The sequence below is a fragment of the Mixophyes fleayi genome, chromosome 3 (assembly GCF_038048845.1).
Source record: "Mixophyes fleayi isolate aMixFle1 chromosome 3, aMixFle1.hap1, whole genome shotgun sequence".
NCBI classification, from domain to species: domain Eukaryota; kingdom Metazoa; phylum Chordata; class Amphibia; order Anura; family Limnodynastidae; genus Mixophyes; species Mixophyes fleayi.
In genome coordinates this window covers 204,549,083-204,569,172 of record NC_134404.1, presented here as the reverse complement: position 1 = coordinate 204,569,172, position 20,090 = coordinate 204,549,083, and the positions used below count along the sequence as shown (strand labels likewise).

The window sequence follows — 20,090 nt, the reverse complement described above, 5'->3', positions numbered from 1 at the left end:
GTATCCAGCCAAAACAGATAATTGAGTCAAGCCATTCTATTGTATAATCAAGATAACAGGGACAGTATGTCTAGCAGCTAAAGTGTTGACTGGGAGACCCCTTCTGTAAGGGGGAGGTTTGAGACATTTGACCCTACTTCCTTTGTATACAGAAAATAATATAGGGTGAGGAGAATGCCAGGGAGCTATTCTAGTTTGGAGGATCCTGGTGTACAAGACATCAGCGAAAAGGACTCTGGGCCAGGCATCGTGGTGCAGCTGGAGGAAACCCTACCAGGACAGGGGCGGTGTGAGACAGTATCCCAGGCTGGGGGACACCCTAACTGTTTTGCTAATCGGTAGTGGTAATATTGCAGGAGAATAAGACCCTGAAAGAGACAGAGATTATTACTTTGGAGTGCTGACTGCAAGAGGCTGCTGGAGGATACATGATACCATTTACCCTGTAACTTGTGAACGTCTTGTGGTGTTGTGCTGTCATAATAAAGTCTTATTTTGGATATATTCTGGTCTACCCTAGTGAGTTGAATCCCACAGAGGGTAACTGCCATCCCAGCTAAGGGTGGTATCCTCACACTTGGTTACCCCCAGATCTTGTGCATGTAGTGGTAGTTTATGGTTAGACATAAATTTAAGAGTTGTGCAAATATAGAAATAATATAGGTACCTACTCAGGTGAGGATAAAGGATCCAGGACAGGCAGCAAGCAATGAATGGTGTTGATACAAGCTGAAGTCAAGGCAGGTAACTGTCCATGAATGGTGCAGTCTCCAGTGTCAGTGCCATTGCTCAGCATCATTGCTCACACAGAAACAGGGGTGGTGGTGTTCTTGTCACTTTCCAGTCTCTAGTGCCATTGCTTACAGAGAAACAGGAGGGGTTGCAATGTTCCTATCAGTCTCCAGTGGCATTGCTCACACAGAAACAGGAGTAGCAGTGTTCCTATCACTTTCCATTCTCAGGTGACATTACTGAGTGCCATTGATTTGGACTCCGATCAGTACACAGAAGAGCAGGAGTACCAAGCAGCTTCTGGCACCAGTCATGATGATACTAGTCCCTCTACATCATCTGCTACAGTCTATGCTCAAGAGCATTGTGGTTTTGAGTCAGGGAAACATAAATAAAATACAAAGCTTTTACCTTGGTAAAGAAAAAAACACATGTAATCAGGGGAAAGTTGGCTGTAGAAAAACATAAAATTGCCAACATGCTATTCTACACATGCATTGGCAAGGAAAGGATCAGTCTTTCGCCTTTCTGTGTGAGTGCTAGTTCTGCAACTGTCAGTGAGGTACCTTCTTCTAAGGTCTGTCATGACTATGCAAGACCTTGTCATTCTGAGTCCAAAAGAGGTGCCTAAAAACTTTTATGTGTAAAAGCTGAGCTGAAAAAAACCCAGTAAACCAGTAGAAGAAACTGTATATTCAGAAATGACACAAATCCCTGAGCAGAGTCTATCTACGAGTCCTATGTCTAAGCCTGACCTTTCTAATACTGTACTCATAAAGACGCCTCCTTTCACCATTTCTGCAAATGTGTGGATGAGCAGCCCAAGTATAGCCGGTGATACACAAATTCAGGATGCCACTTTGGATTTGCAACAGGATGAGGGGTAGCTGACGACAGCGCTAATCAGGATGTTGATGACAATGATGTTGTTTGTGTAAGTCCTGCACCAGTGGAAGCACTTCTTGCCAGTGATGAGAAGAAATCCATTTTCATGCCTAGGCATAAGAAACCAATCCTGTCAACTGTTCTCTATCCTTTGTAAAGCTACAGTCAGTAGAGGTAGGGAACTATCTAGGAACCTCATCCATGTTAAGTCATTTGAAGCAAATTCATGGCAAGCTGTTCGGAAAATCAGAAACTTATGCTAAAAAAAACAACAACAAGCAGTTCAGCATCAGCTAGCTCCCTACTCACAGCTAGATCCTAGCATCTGCAATCTACACTGACAACACCTTCATTATCAATATCCTCACTAGTGATCGGAGTTAGTCCTGCATCCAAGTTGCTAAGGCTAGATGACTCCTCCCCTTTTCAGGATGCCTCTGAAGAATTCTTGAGCGTTAGGCCTGCTGCTGGGGTGTCATCCTAGAAGCAGACCAAGAAGAACACTACTAGTAATTTACAACAATTGACTGTTAAACAATCCTTTTCAAGATGAAGCAAGTATGAAAGCTGTCACCCAGTTACAAAGCAGATCACAGACACCATGACGATTATGCTAGTAATAGATCTGTGTCCAAGATCCACAACTAATGCAGCTGGTTTTAGACAGTTAGTTAATTAAGGTCCTGTGTCCCCGTTACCAAATTCCATCACAACACCATTTTACTAGAAAAGCTATTCCTCAACTCTACCAGTAGGTTCAAATAAATGTAATTATTGGGCTACAAAATGCCATTCTACCCATTTTACACTTAACCACAGATATGTGGGCAAGCGGAACTGGGCAAACTAAAGATTATATGACTGACAGCCCACTGGGTCGGTGAATCGCCTTTAGCAGCAGAAACAGCAGCAGCATCTATCCAACAACGTCTGATTTTTCAGAGGCAGGATATTCTGTGCATCACCAGCTTCACTAAGAGGCATACAGCTGACAACCTCAGGATATGTAATTTCTGATAACGCCACCAATATTATCAGAGCATTACAGATTCCATCACATTCCCTGTTTTGCTCACACAATCAACTTGGTGGTACAGGAGATGCTGTCTGTGGCCCGTAAAACATCTGGACATTTCCGGCATTCTGCACCAGGATGAAGGAGATTACAGCAGCTACAAGAACAATTTAATTTGCCCTGCCACCAACTGAAGCAAGAGGTGGTAACAATATGTAATTCCACCCTTTATATGCCTTTGAGGATGGAGGAACAGCAAAAAGCCATCCACGCTTAGACTACAAGCCATGACATTGGGAAAGGAGAAGGGAATGGATTTTAGTCCAGCGCAGTGGAGAATACTTTCTGTGTTGTGCAAGTCGCTGAAACCATTCAAAGTAGTCACCTGTGAAGTGAGTTCATACACTGCTAGCTTGAGCCAAATGATTCCCTTCATTAGACTTTTGGAAAAGCAGCTCGAGAAACTGAAGGAGGAGATGAAACAAAGCAATTACGCCAAGTATGTTGGATACATGGAAAGCCTGGCTAAATTCTAAAATCATGTTCCACTGATCTCTGCTAATAAAGCATAATCCCCATTGGCCCAGAAACTCAAAAAAATGCAGAAAGTAAGGGCCACTTGCTTCTTAGTAGAAGTGTCAACATGGATTTTGCTGTCTTGATAGACAAAACTCCCTGGTTTTTGTCCCTTGCAAAATCAAAGGCATATTGTTAAATATTCTTAAAAGGCAGTGTCATCATTCATTCGATCGTGGAGATAATCAAATTTACCCTGTAACTTCTCTGTGCAGTCACATTTTAATAAGGTCATCCCTTTTAGCCATTCCTCCTTTGTGAAAAAGCCTTTGTTTCTAGCCTCTAGTTTCCAGGCCAGAACCAACATAATTATATCTTCTGGTTAATCGCCAATTTCTTCACAGAATATTCCCATACTTCTGGGTACGATAATTTTATCTGGACCTGCGTACTCATGAAACCAATCCTGGCATTGCTTGCTGGAAAATCAACCTTTACTACTTGAGACTTGTCTACATTTCTTTAGGTTAACTTCATCAACAGAGGTGGATTTTCTCTTTTTTTCAGGGACATATTGCTGTGAGGTGAAGTATAATAAAATACAAGTTAGGTCTTCTGTCTGCTCCGGGTCGTGCTAAAGCCCAGACGGGAGTGCCCTGATTCACTGGTCGGCCGATTGATACGTTTTTTCCACTTCCTATATAATTTTGTTGAGCTCTAGAGATGCTGGAGAGATGTTAGAAAATGTCTGTCCTCTCTTGTTCATCAACTGGAATTGTTTAACTATGTCATCACTTAGAGGAGCGGCAAGGCCTATTAACCTGTCAGTGAGTGGTCACATGACAATCTGAGAAGAACAATAAATAAAGCTGCAGTGATAATATTGTGACCTGTGAGGTGGTCAAAATTAACTGAAAATTACTGGAAATTAGTGTTATTGAGGTCAATAATAGCGTAGGAACAAAAAAAAAAAGAGCCAAATTATGTAATTTTAGCATATTTTACAGATTTTTCCAAAAAATGCAGATCCAAAACCAAAAAACACGTGAGGATGGTTTTACCAAAACACGAAGTTAATACAGATCCAAAACCAAAACACGGGGGTCAGTGAACATCTCTAATTATTGGACTCACAAAAGAACTACTTTTATAACTACAAGTACCAACTTCTGGACCAAGGTTTTTTATTAATGGTAAAGGATTGGGAGCTAATTTGAAGAAGATGCCTACAGATTTGACCCGGGTCAGTATAGCTTATTGTGCTCATTCATTCATTAATTTATGGGAGATTGTGGATTTCTGCCAAGAAGCTGTTGATTGTTTTCTTGCACCTATGATTGGAAGACAGTCTGCTTTTACAGTGCTAAACAGACAGCCATATTCCCTCAAGTTTGATGAATTTAAAGATTTCTCCAGCTGCTAATGTGTTTGAGCATATTATCAGTACTTTGTCTAGTTCCAGATTTTCACCTGCTTATTGTTATTTAACTTTGCTAGCAATTGCTACTTTGTTTATGTGTTTACAAATGTGCAAAACTTTGTTGATACTTGTAATATTACAGTCCATAATTTATGTTTTTTTTTATATTGTTTTTGTGTGTCAATAAAAGCTGTATAATAGTATATTAAGACCTCGCAATATAGATTGAGTGCTCCATTCTCTATATATATTTGTTGGAATTTTTGCGATTAGTAATTATGCCATTTCTTGGAGCAGCACATAATTATTCCTTGTCTAAAGATCTACATGTTTTTAGAATTTTCACTTTAACTGCATGGTTAAATAAGAGAGTATTTTTGCAGAGTGTTAAATAGTGCCAAAATCTCTTTATACACTTGTAGAAGTGCCTGGGCCACTTGCTTGTGTTTGCCACCCAGGCCAGATGTTGCCAGCTGTCTCATTTTCACCCTATAATGGTACTTTGGCTAGGAGTGATCATATTATAAGAGTTATAAGCTCCCATTGATAATCAGCCAAAGATTATTATAATGTTTTAAAAGAGTAGCTATGATTTACTTGTTCATGTTTTGTGCACAGTTCATGGACCTTGTTTAACTTTGTATTCTTGCATGTCTTTATTTGATTTACACAGGTAAGCAGCACAGTCCCTTTTGTCATCGCGTGCACTTGGTTTAAATAACCATTTAAGAGCGTTATTTATCTAGCCCAATGTTGAATAATGGAAAGACAATGTAATGCTGACATTTCCATAGCTACAAGTTCATTCCTACCACACATAGATGAACGGAGTTGGGACCCTGTCAAGACTACTTATTACTCATTTATTTATGACAAAACAATGGAAGTAGAAAAATAGACTGTAACTGGAATAATGGAATTACAATTGTAATAATGATTCAACCGCTCTACTAACCCTTAAACTTAATACATTTTCTAGAAAGACTCAGTATAAGTAGTAGGAGTGGGGAGGAATTTAAGCAGTTTTATCAAAATGTGCACTAAGAACCTCTTGTTTATTCTAGATGTTCTTTTACAGAGTTTATATTATTGCAGAGTTCAACAGATATTGGTCTTTAACTATATATAAACATGGTCTTGGTGCTTAAAGAGTGCACCTGCATCTTGGATATATATATATATATATATATATATATATATATATATATATATATATATATATATATATATATTGTCCGATCATAACATAATTTAGTGCAAATATAAACTGTCAAGAAATTAGCTAAAAAATTACTTATGGAACTGAACTCAAAAGTGTGAAAGAAATGATGAAAAATACTGTCAAATATCAAATCTAGAAAATCACAAATGCCTAAAAGCCAAGTACTTTACATAGATAAAATATTACACAAGGAATCTAGCAACTAAGAAAAAAACCAATATAAGAATAACAATGAAAGCATTATTACTAAAATATAAAACAGCAAGTCATATATCAAGGGAAATAACAACAAGTCAGATGATTGGTTCAGTAGCAGAATAAGAAATTATATTAAGGTAAAAAGAGAAAAAAACAGGGCAACAAGAGAGAGTGGCAGGAACAAAACCCAACACAAATTGCTGGACACTTCGGCTTTGTCAGGTGCAAACAATACTCAACAGATCAATAACTTATTTTTAAAGACGCAGGATCAGCTCTAGGTAAAAGTTCTTCCCCCCCCCCCCCCCCCACACAGTAATCCGGATCCTACATACTACATCAAATCCAAACAAATGATCTCTCATTACCCTCTCATACTTTTAATATACCTTGAAAAAGAGCTGCTCCTTAATGGCAAATATCTCAAGTTACGTCAATGTATAGGAAATTAAGAAAGCATACATTTTAACATGAAAATTTTGCAAGAAATTCCACTTTACAAAAAAAAAGTACAGACACTTTCAAAATACACACTAAAACGTTAATTTATGATTACATACATAAACAAAGCTTTCACACAAATAAACATAGGTAAATTTGGTACACACTGACAAGAACAAACAAAGTTGCACAGAAACACAGAGGCCTAGATAAACTACTAAAGGTTACTTTTCACTGTTCCAGTAAAATGGACCATTTCAATAACAATTTCATACCACAGACAAGGTTTTTAAGGTGAGATTAACGTTGGAACGCTTTTTGTCATCTCCAGCTCATGCATGTGTTCCCAGTTTTGAAATAAGACGGGATAAAGCAACATGTAGCCAGATCACCTAATCACAGCAGAAGGTAGTGTTTGAGGTGATGAGTGTGCTGACCTTGTGGGTCTAGAATATATAAATATGGGAACTTGTGGCAAAATCAAAAATACAATCTGAAAGGATCAAGGACAGGATATTACAATGCTATTTATTGATAAATTCAATCAACTTAATAAAATAATCCTTTTTTTGATCCATATGAAATTTATAAATAAAACAAATTTCATAAGTCTTCGGTAGAAGTACAATTGCTCTTTACACACTCTATTCGAGTCTTGGGAACTTTCATAAGCCATTTCTATTTATATTAACTATGGGTAGGTTTGTATAATTTAACATCTATTGGTTTGAAATGGGAAATAGTTTAGAATCTCTTTTCACTACTATTTACATAGACAAGTTATGGACAAAAATATTGGCAGCCTTGCACTTTTTTCAAGGTGACATTAAGAACAGTATTTGGTTCCACAATCCTGTTTCTGTTAATATCAGGAACACAACAAGAGAGATCCCAAACTAACTTGAGTTGGCACTACCTGCACCCAGGACATGATGCTGGAGTTCACCAGAGACTGCCACTAGGAGGTATGGGCTTAGCTATATACACCACACAGGTCACGGCCCCCGGGGGGGAGGGTCTTAAGGTGTTTAGTATGCGTTCCAGCTCTGAACAATATTTAGAGAATTGAGGAGGTGCGGAATCACTGTAGGATGCACTGACAGAGATACACGCGCTTGCATCCTAGAGGTGCACAGAGCGACTTTAAATACTGTGGCAAATCATATATGGGTGAAAAAGAGGCACAAATGGTCATTTGACCGCATCTATATTAGGCCAGTGTGCCCACACATCCACAATGGAGGCCAGAGGTGATCACCACCAGGGACAAGAAATAGAAATGCGCGCCAGTCACTGGAAATGTCAGGTGCAGTCCGTGCACTGTCCATAGGTGCCGGGGACGGACACCTGCTCTCCTTGACAAGCCCGTCCAGTTGCTAGGCAACTGGATGTGAACGCGCAGCAGACCCGGACGCCTGCTCTCCTGGATGAGCCACATCCCATTGTCTAGCAACAGAATGTGCACGCTCAGTAAACCAGCGTCCCCTTGGAAGGCAACAGGACGCTTCTCTCTTCTATATGTCAGCGGTCAGGTGCATCTGAGCGCCGGAATCACACTTCTCCAATCAGGGGGCTACCTACCCACATATAAAGCTCCTCCTTACCCTATTATGGCACCAGAGTATTGGTTCACCAGTTCCAGCAATCCTTTATCCAGTTCCCTGTTCCTGCTATAGTTGTATTGGTTCTGACTCCTGGCTTGTTCCTGACTATTCTCTTGCCCTGCGATTTGGTTCTACTTGCTCATTTGGATTCTGACCTCAGGCTCGTCTCTGTCCACTCCTCTGGACCTTCCTTGTGTACCGTACTATCGTTTGGTATTCGACCCAGACTGCATGACCATTGCTGTTCTCTAGTGTACTGGTGACTAACTTGGAGAATCGCGACCTGCGCACCTCACACAGACAACTCCATATCTCCTGGCGGGGGTCCTTTGTGAATGCTGGGAGTGCGTTAGACTCTGTGCCTCCCTGTTTAGTTGTGTCAATATCAGTCAGTGGCACCCATAGTGTCATTAATGTGACAGGCAAGTTCAGTGTGAGACAGTTAATATACAGAACCTTTGTTTTTCATTCTGATGTAATACTGTATATCCCTTTATTTAAAGAAATGTCACTGACAAAATTACTGACACCCTAGACTTAATATTTGTAAGCACAGCCTTTGGTCAAAATAACTGCACTCAACCACTTCCTATAGCCATTGATGAGCTCCCTGCCCCTCTCTACTGGCATTGGTTCTCTTCTAATACAAACTGCTCCAGTTCTTCCAGAATTAAAGTGTGCCTTCTCCCCACTGCTGTTTTCAGATCTCTCCACAGGTGATTTAATTCTATGATGGGGACCCAGCTTCCCCACCCTGTATTCAACATTGCATTCCAAAATGGCCTGATAATCTCCAGATTTCATGATGCCAAACATACTTCCAGTTTTAGATGCAGCACAACAAGCCCAAAACATAACTGAACCTCCCATATGTTTGGCTTTAGGGAACGTGTTTTTTTTTAAATTTTGGTCTCTGTAAACACATGGGCAATGTGCTTCATCAAACAATTTAGTTTCATCTTTCCACAGGAATGTGGCTTGTTCTGATGTGTTTTGGCAAACTCCAGTAGATCTTTCTTGTGTCTCTCTCTAAGCAGTGGGGCCCTCCTAGGCCTCCTACCATATAATCCTCTTTCATTTAGTTGGCAACAGATGGTGCAAGTTGAAACTGTTGTACCTTGTGTATGAAGATCAGCTGGAATCTGTTTGGCAGTTGACTGAAGTGCTTTCTCCACCACTTGAGCAATCCTGCGCTTGAAATCTTCGATTAAGTGTTTTCTTTCCATGGAGCTTGGCTACAGTGCCATGGGCTTTAAATTTCAAAATAACATTACATACGGTGAAATGGGAATATGTAGGTTTTGGGGGATCTGTAGCCTTTAGATTGTCCATGCTTGGCTACAATCTTTTCTATAACCTTCTCAGATAATTATCAGTTTGTTTCTCTTCTCCATACTCACTGCAGTACACACAGTGACACAAAACAGGAGATGATGATTTCTTTTCTCTATTCAAGCTTGTTTAATGAGTGATTTTTATGGTGCAGGCACCTGCTACTCACCACAAGTGAGTTCAGTTCCAAAGTGAAGGAGAATCACGTGCTTGAATTCTAATTATTTACTTCCAACTACTTCTAATGGAATAAGAATTGGCAAATATTTCTGCTTTTGTGCTTTGTTCCACTGTAAACCAAACATATACATATGTAGATACCAAAATGTTTTTTATTTCCTATGGTTTTCTGGTAGAAATGGTGCATTATTAGAAAAAACAAGGGTGCCAATATTTTTGGCCACGACTGTATACAAGATCTAGATATACAACTAAAAAAAAAAAAAAAAAAAGTAAAACATTGTACACATTGCTGTTGGAAATACTGCTTAATTTGTTTTTGTGGATTACCCAGGTACCTGCTCATTTTGGAGGGGGTCGGGGGCAAAATTAGGCAATTCACCGCGAATTGCGTCATTTCAGGAAGGCAGTTGCGGGATTCGGGAGACTTGCCTGCTTTCCCAGGAGTGGAATTTTGGGAGTCTCCCGGAATGTGGCAAGTATGAGCAAGTGTCATCCTGGACTTATCAAAGTTTCCTTTATTAGATAAAGGCTTTAAGCATCTCCTCCTCTCTCTTTTTTCCTCATATAACCTCCCATGTTTTCACCTCCTTTTTCTCCACCGTCTTTCCTCATTTAGTTACAGAAGAATGTTTCTGGAGTGCCTCTGTTTGAAGTGCAATGACATGTAATATTGTGAAATTTATATTAATCATGTTGATTATTTTTCTCATCCAGACTACAGGTCTCTCTGCTGATATGTGAACCTTTGAATGATTAAATGTTTTAAAAGAAAATGTTTATAGAAAAGACACAAAACATTATTGCAATTGATGCTTTAAAGTGCAATTACCTGCCCCATCAAATCCTTGAAATGTTCCTTTTGCTGCTGCAGGAGTGCTTGCTGCCGGGTCACCTCCTGGCTCAGCTGTCCTTCCCTCTCCTTGACACTCAAAAGCTGAGCAATGCTAGTAGAACTGTGGGTATAATTGTCTTCCTTAAGTGCCCTCTGCTGGAATACACAACACCATGCTGTTAATTTACAGCCCCATCAATGGCATGTCATACAACACGTTGTGGATAAACCTTTGGTTTGGTTTGTAGCAGAAATATATCAATGTAGATTTGACAATTTTAATTTATATTCCTGTGTTTTGTTACTAACTTGTGCAAGGTATTTCATTTGTATTAATGCTTTTTTATTACAACTTAACTTAAAATCTGTCACCTGCTTAGCCTGCTGGGAATTTTACCCTTTCCATACATGTGTATATAAGTAAAAAATATACAAAGACGCTGTACGTACTTATATAACCGTCATTAACATAGCATTAAGCATAACAAAAAATATAAATATTAACATAATTGTGATAATAAACACATTCTGTGCAAAAATACAAACAGTGGTATTTGAAATTTTTATTCATTATATTTTCACTAACTGATATTAAGTTTTTAGCTATATACATTTTTCAGCTTCTTGTTAGTTCAGGTTGATCAAGACATAAGAATTTCAGAGCTCAAACAACATCAATTACTAAGAACCTTTAATGCCATATTTGACAGAAAGCAGATGAATGTGAAGCAGATCATGAGTCAGCCAATGTTACATCAAAATATTTAATATTCTAAACCTACATCTGTTGCTTGGCAACCTGTGAGGTCAGTGTGAGTGGGAGTCGAGGAAGAGAGAGCTAGAACACCTATATGCCTATGTCCTTCCTATGTAATTATATGCCAAAAGGACGGGAAGATGACAACTTGTCATTGGAATGTCCTTGATATTGGAATTATATAAATTCCTGTTATATAAGCAGAGATCGTACGTTTCCAAAAAGGACTTACTCAGGAAGACAGCTAAAGACAAAATAACACCAATTCCACACAGCACTTTGTAAGCTTGTATGGGCAAAGTTATTGTTAGTGTTTCTTTTATGTAATTTAAAGTGATTTGCTTGCTCCACGATACCCTCAATGTACAGATCTTTATGAATTAATAATAATATTAAGCCACAGAAACTGACTGCACTCAGGCAGTTTTACTAAGGGGGTAAAATGTGCACTTTCCTTGGCCCACCATTAGGCTTATTAACACTGGGCCAGACTGGGAACCTACATCCATCTCAACCTTCTGGTATTCTAGGAGATGATTTTTTGACACAATTCCATAAATAAAATCTTAGAAAAAGAAATATTTTGTTATGACCTAATTCAGGGCAAAACAAAAAATGATGTAGATTTGCACCTGGATAAAACATGTTGCAATGCATACAGGAAAAATTCTGGCTGCTTTTACATATAGCAAACAAATACTGGACAGCTTTATTTTTACACTGCAATTTAGAGTTGAGCTAGGACACGACCCCCTGCCTCCTTAAATCTTTCCACCCATTTTATAGTTGCCCGCCAGCAGTACAAGATGGCTTTGCCAAGCTGCAAATTTGCTCCAGAAAAATGCGGATGAAGGCCTGTGTTTCTCAACCAGAGGCGTCAAATCCTGCTCACAGTGCATGTTTTCCCACATCTCCTATCTGGAGCACTGGGGGATTAATTAGTGACTGAATCTAGAGGATCCGCATGTGCCATTTTACCTGTGATTATGTAAGGTGATCTGGAAAAGTGAAAATAATAGCAGTCCTTGAGGGATGGATGATTAGAACCACTGCAGCATGCAGCAATGGTCTTCAGCATCTCACCAGGGCACATTAGATTTTACTATAGGCTTAGTATTCATTTTTGTTTCGCTCTACTAGTGATTTGGAAAAACTGTTATCATTCTGATATTCAAGTAAAAAACTAGCCGCCTCTAACTTACTATTTCCAGGTGTTTGGTGAGCTCCAACAGCTGAGCCTGCAAGGTGTTGTTCTCACTGCTCAGTGCTGTACAGTCTGTCATCATTTTCTGTCTCAGTACGCGGTCCTGTTTGGACTGCAGATCTTTATCGCGGAGTTGCTGGTGGAGGAAACTTATTTCATTCCTGCAGGTGAAAGGAAATTAAGAGTTCTTACTTATATCTCAAAGGAAAACAACTTTTTTTGCCATTACTTTTAAAGCTATATATCTTTTAAGGTGTGTTTGACTAGGATCAGAGCACCATAAGGAATTCAAAATGAAGCTCTGAACCTAGTCAAATCTCCTGCGGATCTCTGTGTACCCTGCTTTGAAGTGGACAGAACAACTTGCAGACATCTTTAGAAGGCGCACAGCAGCAGAAGAGGAGTTTGATCTCATGGGTGTCGGTGACATTGTCCACTCATGTAATTATATTAGTGAGGACAGGACTGCATGTGACAGAGGAACTGTCATGATGTGAGGAAGGGAATGAAGGTAAACAGTAAGGCATAGACAGAGACAGCAGAAGGAACAGGTCTCCAAACAGAACAGAGTAGTGTTGTGAGGCTCTTGTCACACTGGTGTAGGAAAACTGTGGTGTCATATACACTTCTATACAAAACATATTTCCTATATCCATATATTTTGTTTTACCAATTGCAGTGCATCATCAGTGATTACGTATGATAATTGTCTGTGGTAACAATGAAGTAACAATAATTTAATTGCTCTAATCTATTAATTGATCAGATCATCAGAATATTCACAAGAGGAGCTGAGTGTGCTGATCTTGTGGGAGGCAGTGGACTGTCCAATATACTTTTTATCAATCAAGATATACAGCACTGGCAGGAACATTTGGACAGTGGTCCGCACAGGGACTTATGCTGCCAGCTCTCTGGACCTGGCACCATTGCTGCTCTCTCCCTCACGCAAAGGTTGGCACATAAGGAAGATAAAGCTTTAGCTATATAATAATATAGGGCCTGATTTATTAAAGATCTTAACTTGAGAAACTTCTTATTTAAGACTCCTGGACAAAACCATGTTACAATGCAAGGGGTGCAAATTAGTATTCTGTTTTGCACATAAGTTAAATACTGACTGTTTTGTCATGTAGCACACAAATACTTGATAGCTTATTTGTACACTGAAATGTAAATTTGATATTTGTGTGCTACATGAAAAAACAGTCAATATTTAACTTATGTGCAAAACAGAAAACTAATTTGCACCCCTTACATTGTAACATGGTTTTGTCCAGGAGTCTTAAATAAGAAGTTTCTCAAGTTAAGATCCTTAATGAATCAGGGCCATAGATTTTAAATCCTTGATAAACTCATACAGTGAGCTACTTTCTGCAAAATAAAACTATCTGAGTAATCTTGATAAGCAATGTGCACCGCTATGTTAGCAACAAAACACCTCTGTATTCAGCTCAATTATAACAACCGTGACACCTTCTTATTATAAGAAAATATGCCTACAATTAAAAGTAACTTTAAATAATGAGATGCAAACGGTTTCAGTTTGCCAAAATGCCTTATATGGCAGAATTCTTTTTTTATTGTTTTTCAGTTATTAAATATCGGTTCTCTTAATTTCAACCATGTTGTGCTTTAGTAGTGACTGACAGCTGAGTACATAATTTTTTTGTAAAAATGAAATGTGCAGTTTTAAAAAAAGTCTTATGTACTTTCAAAATAAAGGGATTTAAATGGTTTTAAATGAAAGCCTACAGACATTGAAGTTTGAACTACCCACAGCAAGAACGTCACATCATTAAATAGTTCATGGTTTAGGATTTCTGGAATTACATGAACTATAAATGAATTCCATTTACATTATCAAAAGGTTTGACGTCTGAAAAGACATTTCATATTTCTCCCAGGAAACAAGAAACCCGACACATTCTATTTAAAATCAAAAACTTACTCATCACTTATCATACCTTAACCACTGAAACCTAACTCTTACTTATCACTTAAGTCACTTTTGTCATAGAACATTCTCTTTCCTTACTAATCACAGTTTTCTTCAAATATTCATCATGCATGTCTTCTCAGTCTCCTGACACATCACTTCACATACTCCTTCATTTAACATCACTCTTCTTTTAGAAATAAATTGAGGTGACATTTTGTTTTTTTTATAACTTTGAATACACAATGTTTCCCTATATTTGAAAGTATATAAAATAAACAAAATAATATCATGACTGTGTCCCTTTAATATTTAACCCTTTGGCTACCAGGGGCCAGCAAATATATTTGTACCTACAGAAACTGCACTAATATTTCTTTTTTTGGGGGGGACGGACGGGGGACTGCATCAGTAATTAAACCCACAAAAAATATGCAACTTTTAAAGTTTACAGGGATACCAAATATGTGTATATTGAATGTTTGGTCTATGTTTTAAGCTAAATATCAGGAACCTGTTTTTGTGGTGGATGAAATAGTATATATGATGTCATAAGTTACCTCATTAATGATGTAATTTGACTTTATGAAGTCATCACATAATTATATGATACCAGTTAACGTTCCCATTTTTCTTAACTGTATACAGAACCTTAATTGTGCTTTTAACAAAGTTTTTTTTCGACAATTAATTTTAAAAGTTTAATCTCAAATTAACATTTAACAGCATTATGTTTAATTCAACTTTTTACAATTGAGCCAACGTAACACAAACAGCCCCAGAACCAGAGAACCAAATCAGAAAGCTAGTCTGTGTCTTTTAGCAGAGGGGAAAACTGGCTTCCTTGTAAATGTATCTAGCATAGGGTTTTTCATAGCCACCAGTGGATTTGGGCCAACAATGATTAAACGATGTGTACCAAATCTGTGCTGGCTGCCATGATATTGTAGATACTTGGAATATAGGGTGGTCTTCAATCAGATATACCAGATTCCAGGTTGGCCAGAGCTATGCTCATTGTTCTTACTACAGGGATAAAAAAAAAGAAAAGAAAAAAAAAGGGGGGGTAGACTGCAACACTGAAAAGGGAAACTGCTTTTTCTAGCCACCCGTGTACCAGGGAGGCTAGGGTAACATAAGCAAAATGACCAAAAAGTACACAAGACCACAAACCCATTACTTACCTGACACTGAGCCAGACACTGACACCACAACTTTGGGGGACATGGCTTTGGGGTGACTCACACCATGGAGTTCCTACCTTTGGTGTTTTAGTTCTGAGCTTATTGTTTTAATAGAGGGGCAAAACAAAAGAGAAATTGGCCACCTAATAATAACAACAATCCACAGCACTGAGAAGCACATCGGTTTTTCATAGCCACCCAGATGCAGCGGTAGCTAGGAATACTAAGCAATTTCTATACTGGCACCACTGCCGAAAGCACAACTGACTACACAAAACAAAAATATTCCCCATCCCCTTTATTATAAAACATCTTAAATGTTTTTATATTCTTCTCTTCCAATCCTCTTTCTTATTGCCATCCTCTTCTTTCTCTTTTTTATTCAGCTCTTTTCCCTCTTCATTCTTCTGTGCTGTCCCTACACACACCAAGAGATTCTCAAAGATATGCATATATAGCGATGGAAAAAGTTAAATATTTTCCAACCATTTCTCATGTATCTGCATGGTTGATAGACGCATGAGAATTTTCCAACTACTCTCATATTAGTTGTCCCTTATATAGACTGTCAGGCTGCTGCAATCCTTCAATGTATCCTTCTAAATCCTGCAGTTTCTATGGTATGTATTCCAGTATGACAGGAGTTAAAGCACTTTCTACACATCTGCAGCTGCTCTTGCAATCAAGAACACAATATATTCTGGCTAAATCTGACATCCCTGGCCAGATCATTGTGTTCAGTCCTACTGGAGAGTGTTTCAGCCTGGCTTGTTCCATCATCTAGGGTCAATTTAATAGAACCCAATTAACCCACTAGTATTTTTTTGGAGTGTGGGGGGTAGCCAGAGCACCCAGAGGAAATCCACGCAAACACAGGGAGAACATACAAACTCCACACAGATAAGGCCATATCAGTTCATGTGTCTTGGTAGATTTCCTGGTGTTGGTTCTTGGCTCCTGGACTCATTCGTCAGCATGCACCCCAGTTACTTTTGTCCTACTTTGGACTAACACATTATTGTTTGGACTTTCTTGTGAGTTCTATTTACTCCAGCATCTTTTTGGCTGTACTGCTTTTTCTTATTTATGTCTTGCACGTTCATCCTGCATACGTTTGCTCCATGCTTCTTTCCTTGCATTGACTGACATTTTTATTGCATATTGCTGTGTCTAAACTTACATAATGATCTGGCACTACAAAGAGGCAGCAAGGAGGTGCAAATTTAAGAAGCACAAAGCACCTATATCAGATTATTTTTCTGGGTATAGCAGGCAACTCGAAAAATGTTGGCAGCAATGCAATAATTGTTTTGTTACATATTCTAAAGATTTCCATCCTGATGAAATCTGCATTTATCATATGATTATGTGGTGTTCTGGTGATATTTTAATGTGGGCTAGTCCCCTCATGGGGAAAAAACAAACAGTATTTTATTACACAATTTGAAAGCTTTTACATAGGCTCTCTGATAGATTGAACACTGGAGATTGTGTTTTTTCAGCAAGAGGCAATTATTCCTACAGGATCTGAACAGCAGGCGCACTCTCTACCTTTGTATTCTGGAGGAGACCCAGCTGATCTTGTACATTTTTCTGCAACAGTTTACTCAGAGCAGCCAACTTTGCCTGTCACTAAAGTGGTACAGTCTCCTGAGCTGTGGATGTCCGCAATAGTAACTGCCTCCCATCCTGGGGGTCCAGTCACTGGCTAATCTGAGCTGTATGAGATGACTGTCTGGCCTTCAGATCTGAAGACATCCCTTTGACTACTGCTTCGACTGAGATCTCAGAGATGGCTACCTTTCCTCAGGTTCCAGTCACTGCCTTCATAAAGGTCTCATAGATGACTGCACTGCCCAAGGTTCCAATCACTGCCTTGGCCACAAATCCAGTTGCTACCTTTTCCCAAGGTCTTAGAGATAACTGCCTTGAAAAAAGTATCTTTTGCCTGAGGTTCCAGAGATGACAGCCTTGAGCCCAAAGGTTCCAGAGGACAGACTCATGACCTGAGGTTCCAGAGATGACAGTTTTATGCCCTGAGGTCCCAGAGAGTAATGAGATCCAAGAGTAGTACCTTGCTGGTGGATCCAACCACTGCTTCCGAGACTACTGTTTTGCCCGAGGTCTTCCGAGATGACTACCTTGCCTTGGCAGCTGGTTGCTTGCATGAAGATGCGGCAGCTACCTCCAAGACAACTGATTTGATCGAGGTCTCAGAGATGATTGTTTTGCCCAAGTTCCCCAAGACCTTTGTCTGTCTCGAGACGACTGCTTTGAAAAAGGTATCCAAGATGACTGCTTTTCCCCCCTGAGGTCTTCTACTGTGCTCAAGGCAACTGTCTCATACAAGGTCTCCAATACAACTGCCTTGGCTCTGAGCATCCAACTCGGGAGTGTGCTGCTATGCTCCTAATTGTCCAGCCCTGGAATGTCAAGGGGTATCAAAATCTGGACAGCCACCCATATTTACTCCATGCTCCCTTCCTTGCATTGATTCATTTTTTTTTTTGTTGTTCTGATTAATTAATAAATACTTTTTATCGCATCTTGTTGTGTGAGAAGTTCAAACTCTCTTGAACTTGGGTGGAACAGGTTTTTTGATAACTTTTTTTTTTTTTTTCCCAATCGTATCCTTGGATTCAAGAAATATGATATGAAGATTTGTTATTGGTTTTTTGTTCACATTTATTTAGTTTTTACATCTAATGAAGACTGATGACAAGTGATTTGATTGACTATGCAAAGAACGAAGTACGTACTTTGGACTGCAATATTTTTTTTAACTTTATTATTATTAAGTGTTTTTACTGTTTGTGGCTCAAGTCCCATCATGCATTTGCTGGGGCTTGTAATTTTACTACATCTGGAGAAACGGATTGCACCCTAAGGATCATGCTCTGCACTCTAGCTATTGCAACAACACACAAAATAGCTCACAGAAAATGTTGGTAGTGTAACAGCTCCATACCGTAAATCAAGGGTGAGCTGGTTCTGGGTTGCTGCAGTGTGTTTAATCAGCTTTTCCTCCATTTCGTGCCTGGCTGAATTCAACTTCAGCAACTCAATTCTCTTCTGTGACAGCTGGTTTTCCATCTCTTTCTGCTGTTCCAATCTGTTGTTCAGCTGTATATAAAAACAAATTGACAAACTTGACAGCATACTGATTACACTGGGAAAAATGTACACATCACTCACAAAGGACTGGGAGATCTGTCATCAATATACATATTTTAAACTTTTAAGTGACATAGTTTTATCGAACCAAATCATGTGTAATTGATCATGAAATATAGACAATATCTTGCTTATTTATTTATTTTTACGCTTTTATGTCTTCTTGATTTTATTCCATAACTGCCCTTATGGTAAAAGTAAGTGACATACAGTTGTTGGACCTATGTGAGTTTTAGGCGTTTTTGGTTACACTTTGGTTTGTATGACTGTGTTGCATTTCAGTCTTAGATATTACACACAGTTCAGTTAAAGCAGCAATCCCACATGTATGTTTTCTTTTTCTTTAAATAGCTAGTTAAGTACAGTTTAAGCATGCATCGGATACTGTCCTCCTACAAATAATTATCTCCCTTTCAAAATCTCTATGGAGGGCAAACAAGTATGCCTGCCAGTAACACACTCTGCTCACTACATCAAGTGCTTGACATAGTAGTCACATGACACCATGGAAACTGTACACAATTATAAACCATTAATAGCAGTCTGCAGAAACAAATCAGGGAAAACTGTAATAACCAAGCTTATTCGTGTAGACAGCCTCTGTGATATTGGTTAAAAAAATAAAAAAAACAACCTCATTTTTTTTAAGGGGTTGCTGCTTTAACTATTCTTCAGAGGGTGACTAAGTAAAAATTGTAGTGGTCATAGAAGAGCAATAACCAACTGACTTTTCCGGAGTGTGACAGGAGAGCTGGAACAATATGCCTGGAGTATGTGAAACTACTGCAAGTCCAACTGCAGATTTTTTAAATACTCTCAAATACAATATAGCATAGCATTTTAATTAAGGCTGCATACTTGGCATATTTTAAATACATTTACATGTGTTTTTAATGCATGTAACACACATGTAAACGGGTCTGACATCAGAAACCAGAATTTCTACTGCCAAGTGTATTGTTTGTAATGCTATGTAAGTTTAGAGGGCAGGGCCAAACGGCGTGATCCGCTGAGCCTCGCCCCCACATGCCCACCTCCCCCAGGGTTGCCAGCTTCCCAAAGTTGGCAAATATGGTTTAATGTCAGTGGTGACTAAATATTTGATACAGAATTGACATGCAGTGAGCAGTATTATTTTTGGATTATCTGTAGCTGTATAGCCATAATGAATGCGTTTTCTCTGGCTACTGGGTATACTACATACCTGTATCTGGAGAGTATTTACTCTCTGGTCACTGTTGGTTAAATTGACCATCTCCCGTTCAAGCTCCTGCTTGCTGTGAAGTATCTCCATCTCTTTCTGAGACACTTGTTTATCAGTGAGTCCCTTTATTTTCTTCAGATGAACAATCTCCTCCACCACCTGCTGCTTTTCTTTGGAATGGGAAACTACAAAGAAAACACAGCTAATAAGATGATGCTTGCTTATATAAATCATAATTACCATGAATG

At 38.9% G+C, this 20,090-nt stretch overlaps 1 protein-coding gene and 1 pseudogene across 1 annotated transcript in view; both read right to left on the bottom strand.

Moving 5' to 3' along the window:
- Positions 1-20,090, bottom strand: part of LOC142142856 (uncharacterized) — a 62,513-nt gene that overhangs the window by 21,758 nt on the left and 20,665 nt on the right. Inside the window, exons 5-8 of the mRNA XM_075200654.1 lie at positions 19,843-20,027; positions 18,433-18,587; positions 12,340-12,502; positions 10,378-10,536 (exon numbers count right to left, since the gene is read on the bottom strand). Coding sequence (XP_075056755.1) covers positions 10,378-10,536; positions 12,340-12,502; positions 18,433-18,587; positions 19,843-20,027 — 662 coding nt within the window. The remainder of the gene's footprint in view (positions 1-10,377; positions 10,537-12,339; positions 12,503-18,432; positions 18,588-19,842; positions 20,028-20,090) is intronic.
- LOC142142523 (DCN1-like protein 5 pseudogene) lies at positions 3,031-9,259 on the bottom strand (annotated as a pseudogene).